The sequence below is a fragment of the Raphanus sativus genome, chromosome 9, assembly GCF_000801105.2.
Source record: "Raphanus sativus cultivar WK10039 chromosome 9, ASM80110v3, whole genome shotgun sequence".
Taxonomy (NCBI): Eukaryota; Viridiplantae; Streptophyta; class Magnoliopsida; order Brassicales; family Brassicaceae; genus Raphanus; species Raphanus sativus.
In genome coordinates, this window is record NC_079519.1 from 10,936,382 (window position 1) to 10,949,067 (window position 12,686).

Here is a 12,686-nt window from a genome sequence, read left to right on the forward strand (position 1 = left end):
GATGATGATGAGGCGCCTGCGGGTTTCTGTGTGGTTGTCGAGTTTGCGGTATCTTTAGCAGAGCTCCCTGACATGCTTTTCTTCTTTATCCTTGGTGAGTTTGGGAGTTGGGAGATTCTTCTTTTCTTTGAGTTAGTCCCTCTAAGGATATTAGGTGATGATCTCGGTGACCTTGGTCTTGTTTGTCTAGCCAGTTTTCTCTTTATCTTGTTTTGGAACTCTTGGAGGGTTTCTTCCTCCTCCTGAGTTGTATTAGCTGCTTGAGATCTTGATTGTGTAGTATTTTCTTCAGCTTGAGGGCTAATAATGATGGATTTCATTCTTGCAGGTTCCCCTCTGTGGTTAATAGGAGAGTTGAGCTCTCTGACTGGTTCCACATCGCTATAGGGGAGTTCCACTATCGGTTCTACCTCTGTCCTGTCTGGAGGCGTGTAGCCTGCTGTATCTAGGAGGAGAAGAGGTTGGAAATATGGTCCTTGTAGAGGAGGTGGGGTTACCGGGTTGCTTTCAGAGCCTCTGACAAGATTGGAGAGAGATTGCCTGTTCTTTGCAGAGTGGATAATGGCTCGAGCTGTATCTTCCATTTGGCCATTAGCGTCCCCGTAGAGGACTCGTTGTCGTCTTGCCGCAGCTTCAACGGGGTTGGAGCAACTGAGGTATTGTCTTGTGACCTCATGTAGTTCCTCCATCACTGTTTCCATTGTAGGGATTGGTTAAGTGTAGTGTTATGGGGTTCAGGGGTCTTAGCTTCCTTTGGATTATCTTCGTTAGTTGGCTCTGAACTGAGATTGTTTTCCTCCATAGCGGTTGCAGGTTTTGGCCTCCATTGGCCCAAGCTTCTTGAGGTAAATAATTCTCTGGACTGGTGGAGGCAGCTAGTAGCAGGGAGTCTCTCTTTTGTGTATGGAGGTGAAGTAATCTCCCTTTCACTGTTTAGCGGTTCTTTTGCTCTCCAGCTAAGAGTATTCTTATTTGTAGGGAGTGATGGTCTGATTGGAGGGGGGACTCTTTTCTGTTTGGTGCTGACCCTTTCTCCATAGGGGACTCTATGTCTGTCCACCCGCTCTTGAAACACCTGATGGGGGATTACTTCTTGAGCTCTGTCAGAGCCCTCTCGCTGTCGAGGTTTTTCAGCTTGACGTAGGGCTGGTGGAATGTACTCCGTACGGGTTGGTTTTGCGACTATTGCCGGAGTTACTCTGGAGGAGTTTCTTGAGAGAGGTTCTCTCCAGCTCGTTTCCTTGTCAGGGAGAAGTTTTGAGCCTTCTTCAGTGGGTTTGTAGGGGCAATCTTTCCTCGCGTGGAGCAGAGAATAGCAGTAGGAGCAGTGCTGTTCGAGCCTTTCGTATTCTAGGGTAATGGGGGTCTCTTCGCCTGAGTCAAACTCCACGATACACTCCTTTATCAGCGGTTTAAGCCCATCTACGAAGACTCTGACTCGAGCCGTAGTCTTCGTCAGTTCATGGTTGTCAAAGGTACCTAGTTCTTTCCCCACCAGACAGACCATGTCATCTTGCCAATAGTGAAGGGGGAGTCCCTTGATTTTGATCCAGAACGGGATCAAAGAGGGGAAGGAGGAGGATATGACTGGCTCCCACCTTTGGAGTATCACCATCCAGTAGGCGAAATGGTAGGGCCTGTTGTCGAGGACTCTGCGCAGGTCCTCTTCTCTTTCGAAGCGATATTGGAAACAGTTATTTCCTAGGTCTGAACCTACAGCTCTGCCAATAAGGTTCCATTTGCGTGGTAGCGACGATAGAAGAGCCCAGATCTTTTGCTCCTGAGGGTTAGTGAGTCTTCCAATGAGGGTGAGCTCATTATCTTTTATGAGGGCTGCAGTGTCTAAGGCAGGTGCCTTGATACGTTTGATGCTTCTGCTATTTTCTTCCCTCATCTGATGTTTGCCTTTTTCAACAGCTGAGAATCTCTGTGCCATCTTGTTTGTCTACTGGAGGAGTAAACCTTGTCGACTCCGAGCAAAACAAAAAGTTCTGGTGAGATTCGTGATGGTTTTGCGTGGGGTTGATTCAGAGGGAAGGAGAGAGACAGTTGTGGAGGTAGGATTGTGGTCTTAGAAGCAGTTTTTGCAAGCTTGAATCGTAGTTGAAAGGCTTTGAGCTTTGAGAATTTGGTTGCGATTTGATGAAGGGAGGCTTGGAGGATGCTATTTTCAGTAAAAAAATAGGGCTTCCAAGTGGGTTGAGCTTTGTGACCAGAAGATACTTTCCCTCAAAGGCAAAGAAGTGAGTAGTCGCTTTCACTTTTAGGACCGTTGGGCAAAACTATGGAGCTTGCCTCGACGACAGTGCCTGGGAGAGTTTTCTCACCAGTTTTGTCCAAACCGGTCAAAAACATATTCACCATAATCAATTTAAAAAATAACCATGCAAACTGAAAAAAATGACCATATAAATTTATATAGTTTTGTTATTAAAACCGGTCAAAAATATATTCTTTGTAATATTAATAATATGTATTACATTTGTGAGACTATACTGTATGATAATAATTTAAGATAATTATATATTGAACATTTTTATAATGATTTTTTACATATTCTGAAGTACATTGGGCGAAAATGTATGATAATAACTTAGGGTACTTACATTTGAGGATCTTTTTAAGTTGTAACTTATGTTTTAATGCTAAGGTGTCATCACCGCAGTTCTCCTAACACTTTCTATTAAAATAGGCACACATTACTAAAGCCGTAACATAATTACTATTATGAACTATTAGTGTATATATGTAAGTCAACACATACTTTATTAACGAAAGCAAAATTCTACGTACAATTTTGTATCTAATCGGATTATTAATAACAGAAATAATAATCACATTTGTTATAACCGGTCAAAGATGTATTCACCATAATCAATTGAAAAATAACCATACAAACTAAACAAATGACCATATAAATTTATACGCATTTCGTATTGAAACCGGTCAAAGATATAATATTTGTAATATTAATAATATGTATTATATTTGTAAGACTATACTGTATGACACCAATTTAGGATACTCACATTAAACATTTTTGTAATGTATTTCTTTCACATATTCTGAAATACATTGAACTAAAGTGTATGATAACAAGTTAGGGTACTTACGTTTAAGGAGCATTTTTAAGCTGTAACTTATATTTTAATGCTAAGGTACTATCACAACAACTTTCCTCACAATTACTATTAAAATAGACACACATTACTAGAACAATAACAGAAATGCTATTATATGAACTATTAGTGTATATATATGTAAATTAATTTTATTAAGTAAAATTCTGTGTGCAATTTTGTATCTTATCGGATTATTAATAACATAAATCATAATCACATTTTGTTATTGAAACCGGTCAAATACATATTCACCATATCCAGTTGAACAAATGACCATACAAACTGAACAAATAACCATATAAATTTATATACATTTGTTATTGAAACCGGTCAAGATATATTCTTTGTAATACTAATAATCCGTATTACATTTGTAAAACTATACTTTATGATACCAATTTAGGATACTTATATTGAACATTTTTGTAATAATGTTTCACATATTCTAAAATACACTGAACTAAAATGTATGATAACAACTTAGGGTGCTTACTTTGATAGTCTGAGAAGACACATGACCACTATATTGTTAAACATATTAATGCAATAGTCTTTTATGGCATACACTTGCAATGTGATGTCATGGTATATTTACCTTATGTCCTCTATATTGATGATACATTATGTATTTTACAATTTTCTAAAATGATTTTAAACTTTTTATTAAATTAATGTAGTAAAATGATATGTTACAATGTTTTCCGTATCGTTACAATATAATCATTTTACAGTTTATTCAAATCATCTATGTTGATCTCAACTTTTAGAGTTTTATCATTGTTTAGAAAACAAAATAAACATAGTAATTACAGTAGTATGCCTGATTAACCCATATAGTATGATGATAACATGTTGAAAATAGAATTAGAAATCTATTTATATAATGAATCAAAATTTGGTAATAACATGATTTTAGGTACGCATTTTCTGAACGTAAATATATTAAATATGTTAAAATGACTGGTGAAAGAATGATTTATTTTAGGGTTGGTACAATTATTAACTGTAAATTTTTCCTAAACCCGCTTGAGAACATGTCAGCATCATTTTTTGGCTGTGGCTAGTCGAGTCATATATACGGGACAATATATCTCACTGGAACTTTCGTCTGGTTTCACTTGCGATGGAGATGAGTTGATTTCTTTGATCTCTTGTAATCGACTTTGAATTGTGATGAATTGTCTCTTTGATCTTTGGTAATCAATATTTGTATATCTTATTTTGTGAATGTTGCTGATAGATCATGTGTCGTGGGTTAATGCTAGAAAAGAGACATTATATATTTCATTAGGTTAACAAACTTTGGTTGTAGGCCTAGGCGTCTGGGTCATTTTTTGGTTCCGGGTCTTTGACATTTGGACCCAACTAGGTACTTGGAAATTTTCGGTTCGAATTTAGGTTTGTTACTTTCGGATACTGATCGATTCGGATCTATATTAAAAAATGTAAAATACATGCAAGATTCCGGTATATAATGGATTATGATAGGGTTCAGATATTTAAGATCCGAAAATTTCCAAAATATCCAAATTCCATCAAAATTAAGTTTAAATCCGCCATATTTATTAAGTTTTGTAAAATAACTAAAATATACTATTATAACTGAAAATAAAGTTTGTCAATCTCTAAATTTGACATTTAAAGTTTCATATTACTTAAAATAGTTGCATGTGGGCGGTTTTGAGCGTCTTCACTTAGTAATTTTGTATACTCATGCCTCATTTGCGATGCAGGTAAGGTTGATTCTGTGGACTGGAGCGCGGAGCTATAAAGACCATCGGGGATAGGGTGTTTGAACTTAGATAATGTTGAGACATTTTGTAAAAGATATTTTTATTGTAAACTACATGATTTTAAGTATTATGTCTCGTGTTTCATTTATAAAGTTTCAGTATTTTTCATATTCATTCGATAAAATTTGACTTGATCTTTTACTTAAAAATTGTCATGTGTTTTCAAAGATTTTCGGGTTGGGGTGTTTCACATGACCTCTAAGTATATAACTTTTTATGCTTTATATCGAATGTATGTTAAAGTTGTGTGAATTAAATTAGTTTATTTAAATGTTACATGATATTATTTGGTTGCTATAATAAGGATTAGTTATAATATTTAGTTATATGTAATAGGTTGGATTAAAAATAATCAGGTGCAACAATTTTTTTAAATAGATTTTTAGGACGATTTTCTTTTAGTAAGTGTAGATTTTGGTAACTTACCAGCAATTACTGCCGTATATTCTGTTTTAGCTAGTATCTCGTGGCAACTGGAGAAGCAATAGACGTAGTTCTGCTGCATGTGCTGCTTCAAGAGTTTGTATTTTCCAGCATTTTTGCATGGTATGAAATCATAGAGCAATTTAATATGATTATAGCAGAAAATATGGAAAATATGTGTTTTGCAGTGTTGGAAGCAAGTGGAAACATAGAGAGAGAAACAAGACCAAGTATATTTATATATATGCTTTGTTACAAATTGTGAGACATCTTGGGGTGTTAGTGGGAATAGGGAAACTGCTGAAGATAGCTATAAGGCTTTTGCTTCTCGCAAATGCTGGAGGCCTCACGATTGCTGCAGGAATGAATACAAAACAAAGATGGAGCCAGGGCCGGCCCTAAGATTTTGGGGGCCTGTTGCACTGTCTATGTAAAAAAAAAAATTGGGGGTCTAAAAAAAATTTTTGGGGGCTTATGTCTATGTAATTTTCTTCAAAATTTTCGGGGACCTGTTGCAAATGTTTCATGACGCATTACTCAGGGCCGGCCCTGGATGGAGCTCATAGATAGTCCCTGGAATTGTTGTTGGAATATTTGGGATCGCCAATTGGTACATTTTTATGGATTGTATTTGGAGTATAAGTCCTCAAACTCATCTGATTTTCAAGTTTTATGCATGTAATGAATAAATTTCTGCTACCTATACTACCTATACTAGTAGAATCTTCACAATACTTATCTCATTATATTACTCTTTGCCTCACCGTAATTTGCGCATTTCTTGACAAAATCGAATTAAAAAGGGCCGAAATAATAATTAAAAAAAAATAGACGAAGGATATTTGGCATGAAGGTTTCAAAAGGAAGATAAAGCTACAAACCCTAAAACCCTGAAGACAAAAAGAAAAATGAAGAAAAAAAACTCTCCTTCAAAAACCAGAAACATCATTCGACTCATAAATAAAAGCAACAAACATTGTCATGACATTCTTTTTCGTCTTATTAGACAGATATTTTTAAAATGAAAGTGCTAATCAAACAAAACAAAACAAAACAAAAACATATATAAAAAAGAGGTTCTATTGAAAACACTGAAAAAGTCACTTATGTTATTTTGTTCTCATTACTCTTTATCGTCGCCGTTGTTGTTGGCTACTCCCACTGAACATGATCACGGCCATCTTCAGCCCGCCTAGTTTGCTGCTGACTCATCTCAAACTTGTTTCCGCCAGTGCTACTTTCCTCACTATCAAATCTTCTTTGGCGTCTGAAGGGTATAAAGTAGTTGCTGTTGTCAGAATTCTGTCTTCTCGAAGTACTTCCAGCATCATCTCTTTGGCCAGGCCTAAACCTCCTTTCCCTGAAGCTATTATGACTCGCTCCAGAATCATAGCTCTTCCTTTCAAAGAATCTCTGCGAGGGCATTCTGTTTCTTGGAGGTGACATGAAACCTGTTTCTTGATCTTCAAGAAACCGTCTCTGGAGAGGAAACCTCACTCTCTCCATCATCCTCTCCTCGGCTCCAAACCCATCATGAGGAGGAGATAATATACCTCGACCGTTCCACGGGACTGGAGAGCGACTTCTACATCTCCTAAAGACCGGAGAGTGACCTCTTTCTCTCCTATTACCACCACTCATCCAGTTGTGCATCCGACCAGAAAACTGGTTATTATCATCACCGTGCCTGCCCCTCGAGCCACGATCTTCACCATTTGAAAACCTTCTAAACCGACCACCGTGGTATCCCCCATTTGAGAAACGCTCACGTGCATAACCATCAGGTTGTGATCCTTGCCCGGACTCTGATCCTGATTGATCAAAGCCGCCCATCATACGTCGATCATCAGGGTGTGGAGGCTCAAAAACATAGCGAGGTCTTGAACCTGAACCGCTAAAATGTCCTCTACCAGAACTCCTTTCATGTCTCCCAGAAGACTTATATGGATCCATCCTCGACTCTTCATAATCATCAGATCTGAAACAAAAAGGAGAACTATTAAAAGCTTTTAGCAAAAAAAAAAAAAAAAAAACTATTAAAAGTTGCACGTGATGTAAAACAGTCTTTTTGGGTTAAATTAATTTTACATTCTATTCAAGAAAAATAAATAATAATGATAAACTATTAAATAGTAGAATGATCTAAAACTGAGCAAGGGAAAGAAAAAACTTGCCTTGTCCTCGGGATGGCATCATGTGAAGACGACTCCTTAAATGGTTTTGACGCATACCTCCTTGAAGAAGAAGAAGAAGAAGAAGACCGCTTCTTAAGATGCAAATCATTCTTGTAACCCCCAACATTCTTTTCCGTGTTCCTTCTGTCACGAGCCTCTCCAATCCTCAATGCATCATGAGATTTACTCTTTAATGGTCCCAACTTAGTCCCTTCAAAGATTCCCTTACCAGAATCCTTCATCTTGTTGTCGTTACTTTCAGCCATGGGGTAGTATCCTTCATCCTCTGGCTCAGTCTCTCCATCCTCAACCTTGTTTTTCCTCCCATGGTATGGCTCCCTTAACTCTCCATCCTCAAGCGGGGAGTTATAGTCATATTTGAATTCATTGCCGTTTCCAACAGCTGCTTCAGCCTTAGGACCACATGGTGATGAAAACTTTTTTTGCCCAGCTGATACAACAAACCCATCTACATGGTCGTCCTTACTTCCATCAATAGGTTCGCTCTCTCTAGGGGGCATTGGATTTGTGATTGCTCCCTTTACATCTTTTTCAGAGGCATCATCTTCTACATCACAAGGTGGACCCCAAGAATCCATAGAAACATTTAAGTCCCAATGTAATCTAAGATTCTTCTTCTCAGTGAGTTCACTGGCCATTGATTTCTCTGACTTTATGAAAACTCCATTACCAGGTGCTAAATTTTCACTTTCACTTTCTCCTTTAGTAGCTACTACCATACCTCCTACGCCCGCCATGATGTGTTCTATACCCTTCTCATCAGCCAAATCAAACGAAGATTTTTGAGGAGCTACAGTTTCGTTCTTGCCTTGCACCACATGATCTGTGGAATCATCAACCGCACGGGGCAATATGGTCGAGACATCTTGCTGCTGAACAACAGGTTTTTCTGCAGGCAGACGTTCAACAGATGGTGCACGATCATTGCTCAAATTACAAGCAGCATCAGCAAGTATCTCAATACCAGAAAAGTCACGACCACTGCTATTATTCTTCGGGTTAAACTTCGAAACATGTTCTGAGATTCCACGTCGACCAGATGACTTTCTTGGTGACAGGGAGGGGACCATGATTCCCCGTTTCTTCATTGGAACACGCCCTACTCTTTCTGCCACATGCTGACCTAGAAGCTGCCATAAACAGAAAGGACAGAATCAGATATATATATATTAATGTAATCAGACAGTGAGGAACAAAAAGGAAATGAGAAAAAACCTTTCCAGGCTCTGAGTCTTTTGCTACTGTGCCTGATGAACTCTTGTCTTTGTTCTCAACATCTGAGTCTGCAACTCGTACAATAGCTTTCTCGTCACGCCTGGTTGAACTTTGGCTACCTTTTGCCATCCAAGGAAGCTCACTGTCATTGGTACTCTTAAGCTCGTCACGGTTGGTTTTTGTCATTCTTCAATGCACGCTTGTCCACGGTGTGTTCACCTGGAAGAAAATAATAATATTTTATTAATAAACCATATATGAAACAATACAAAACATAACCAGGATCTGTGCCTATTGTCTATTACAGCATATCGACTGTAGACATACTTCATAGCTAAACCAGTTAGAAATCATTTTAACAGCCTTCTTGGTATTAAAAGCATAACAATCTAGCATTTATTTTAGTTTTAATCCAGTTAGATCTGAATCCAGATCATTGTCAGCACACCCTTGATCAAAAGGGAAGATTTTAAAATTTTCATCAGCCGTGTTCCGAGTAAGAAGGCAAGATCCATCAAAAAAAATTGTCATTGCAAAACTTCTTTCATTTTCAATCATGAAACATATCGATTCCTAAGCCTATCATACATAGTCGTATGTAGATGAATCAGAGGGACCATTAGTTCATATATTAAACTATGAATCTAAATCTATAGATATCTAGAAAGCACAGATTTTAGAGAATGGTAACATGAATTTGATATCTGGATGAATTTCCCATCTATAAAATTTCATAAAATACAAATTCATAGAATGATAACTGATAATACTAATACTCACAATTGATCCAATACTAATCTTATTTCTTGGTCATTCAAAAACTGACATCTCTGTTTGCAATAATAATTATACATAAATGATTTGAATACAGTAAGTATCGGTTTACCTACGCTTCTTCTTCAAAACCTTAAGCCCCTGCAAGTGTTCAGGAAAACAAAAAACAAAATGTACGCATAAACAATGTTGACGTCATTATCATTTGGTGATAAAAAGCATGTCGAGAAGCAAAAATTAAGAAATAGTTGACAGACTTATTGATGAGAAAGAAAATATATTCTTACCAACTATAAGAACCAATGCAAGTATGTTTATGTGGTCAGCCCTCTTCAGTTTGAACACATATATACTGTTTAGATCTCAAAATCTATGGTTCTGGTTATAAGTCAAACGTATGATATTGCATGCAAAAAGAAACAAATTGAATATTACCATTCAAAATGAAAATGAAAGTGTATGTAAAGTATATCATTCTATTTCTAAGTTTCCAATTTGTTTTTTCCTTTTTTTCCTCACAAAATATGTTGTCAAACCAAATAGACTTAAGTCAACCAGAAATTTTATGTGTAGTCCTAGATGACTCATGTCATAAATTTTTGTTGTACTTAAATCTTAATTTAGGGAGTCATGAAAATAAAGAAAGTTGGAATAAGAACAAGCGTATGGTTACCTCAATTGGAAATATATGCAAGGAAAAACAAAAACAAAAATTTCATGTAATTCTAAAAATAAAGCTGTAACTAATACTAGTTTAAAATCTTAACTCTACTTTATAATTCTTAGTTTTTAAAATACATATATCCTAGTTTAAATATACTTATGACCATATCAAAGTATAATTATGAAGACACTAAGTGCTAATTTAGTATCAGAGGTGCTGAGGATAACTAATTTTTGAAACAAATCTTCTTGTAAGAAACAGGACAATGACATTTTAGCTATGGATTTTGGGTTTTAGATTGCACATTTTTTGTGTCTTCGGACCAGCCGATTGGTTAAAGTTGTAGAGAATTTATTGTAGAATTTAGTCTCTAGATTTTTTGATGTAGTTATATCTATTTTAGTTGTAGGAATTAAATGAAAATAAAATAAAAAAGGAAAGATATTCCTACAACAGTATTTTTTTCTTTAGAAAATAAGGTTCCTACAATCATTATTTTATTATTTTATTATTTTGGTTTTACCTTTAAAGACTATATAAAATATGATCGATAATTTATTTGGTTGTAGAGAGAAATTAAAGATAAAGTCATTAGTTAAATAGTAACTAATCACCTCCACATAAACTGTTATTGACCAAGTTTCACCAACCAACATAGTTCAGTTTGTTAAAATTCCATCTTGACACTCCTAACCCAAGTTCAATCTATGTCAAATTGGACTTATTTTAATTTTTTTTCCTATGGTCCAGAATCCAATATATATTTTACTTGTTTTGTTTGGATCCACATGACTATTTGGGCTGGAAAGTGTAATTTAGTTATTGTTTCTAATATGGGTTTCTAAATTCCAATGGGACATTTTTATAATTTTATTATACTTTTTACAATTTTAATACTATTTACAAAATTTTATATATAATAATTTTCTATTTGAAATAAAAATATTCAAGATTAGATATTATATATAATAAATATTTTAATAATAAATTATTTTTATATTATTGTCAAATAATTAGATAATTAATTTAAATTTGCATGTATGACGTTCAAACAAATAATAATTCAATATATATCCAATTTGATTAAGTCGCTGTGATATACTCTGTGTATAATATGAATAACTAAAATTTCTATTTTTGCTTTTACTTAACTGACCGGTTGTATGAGTCAAAAGATAACATACATGAAAAATTTTAAAAATATATTCTAATGATTATGATTTATTTTTCAAATGAAAACAATTTTTTTCAACTCCAAACCCAGACTCAGTCTCGACCTAACTTCTACTGTCTGGTATAATTTAGTGGTATAATTGTTTGTGTTTCAAAAAAAAAATCCGAGAACACATAATAACGATAGTTCAGGTATTTGTTTTGTGATTAATATATCAAAACTTAAATATAAAAAAGAAAATCAAAAATATATAAAAATGGAATTTTGTTTTGTTAATTTGCACTAACAAAACTTAACGCTCAAGATTTCTATGTGAGCATGAATAAATTTTAAACGTATTTAGTATAAATATAATTTTGTAATATCTTGAAATTATTTATTTTGGTTTAAACTCGTTCATCTAATCTAATGTAAGATTATTCAAAATCAGGTTGAATTTCACATTTGCTAGAAACTAGATGTTTTCCTGCACCATGTGCAGAAATAAAAAATTTAAAATTTAAATTTATTTTAAAATGAAAATTTTGTTAATTTTTGATTTTTTTAATTTTTTATTTTTTTATTTACTTACAATATATAATCTTAATTTAATCATATGTTAAACTTTAAGATTAAGAAAACTTTTTTATTAAATGTATATTTAGTAAAATATATGTATATATTTAAAATTACAATTTTGAAATATTCTTTAATTTATATCTTTTTAAAAAAAATATTAAATCAAATTTCGTAAATGTAAGAGAAATTTTTGTTAAGTGTATAATTATCAAAACATAAAACTAAATAATTCTCTAAAATTTATGGATATTAAAAATAAACTAATAGTATTGGGATAAAAAATTACTTTTGAAAACTGTATAATTTTGAAGAAATTTTTTACTAATAATAATTATAAAATAGAATTAAATTTTGAAAATTCTAAAATAATATTATATTTCTATTAATAACATTATATTATTTATTGCTATATTAATGATGATTTATGAGTTATTATTATATTTTAAAAACCTACTAAAAATATAAATCAATAATAAATGTAAATGTTCATGTCATACTTATAAAAATATAACTAAATAATAAAGATTATATACTTATAAAATATATCTAAATAATATTTAGAAATTTTAATTATTATTATATTTCTATTTAATTTATTATTTATTTTTATATAAATTATGATATATAAGTTATTACCATATTTTAAATTTTATCTTATATATAAATCAATATTAAATGTAAATATGTCATAATGATCTATAAGTTATTACCATATTTTTAAAAAATTATTTTAAATATAAATCAACACTAAATGTAAATATACATGTC

At 33.7% G+C, this 12,686-nt stretch overlaps 1 protein-coding gene across 1 annotated transcript; it reads right to left on the reverse strand.

Moving 5' to 3' along the window:
• Window positions 1-6,443: 6,443 nt before the first annotated feature.
• LOC108824745 (uncharacterized) lies at window positions 6,444-8,934 on the reverse strand. The gene is made up of 3 exons (XM_018598138.2): window positions 8,749-8,934; window positions 7,513-8,663; window positions 6,444-7,316 (listed from the first exon to the last, which is right to left on the reverse strand). Exons 1-3 carry the CDS (start codon window positions 8,932-8,934, stop codon window positions 6,491-6,493), a joined length of 2,163 nt encoding a protein of 720 aa, XP_018453640.1. The 3' UTR covers window positions 6,444-6,490.
• Between the last annotated feature and the right edge of the window lie 3,752 nt (window positions 8,935-12,686).

Bases quoted from the DNA above. Each gene is read 5' to 3' on its own strand.
- LOC108824745 (XM_018598138.2), bottom strand. From the start codon at position 8,934: ATGACAAAAACCAACCGTGACGAGCTTAAGAGTACCAATGACAGTGAG. The intron at 8,664-8,748 runs GTTTTTTCTCAT...TGTTTATGGCAG, and splicing joins AAGACTCAGAGCCTGGAAAG to CTTCTAGGTCAGCATGTGGC. The intron at 7,317-7,512 runs GCAAGTTTTTTC...TTTTTGTTTCAG, and splicing joins GATGCCATCCCGAGGACAAG to ATCTGATGATTATGAAGAGT.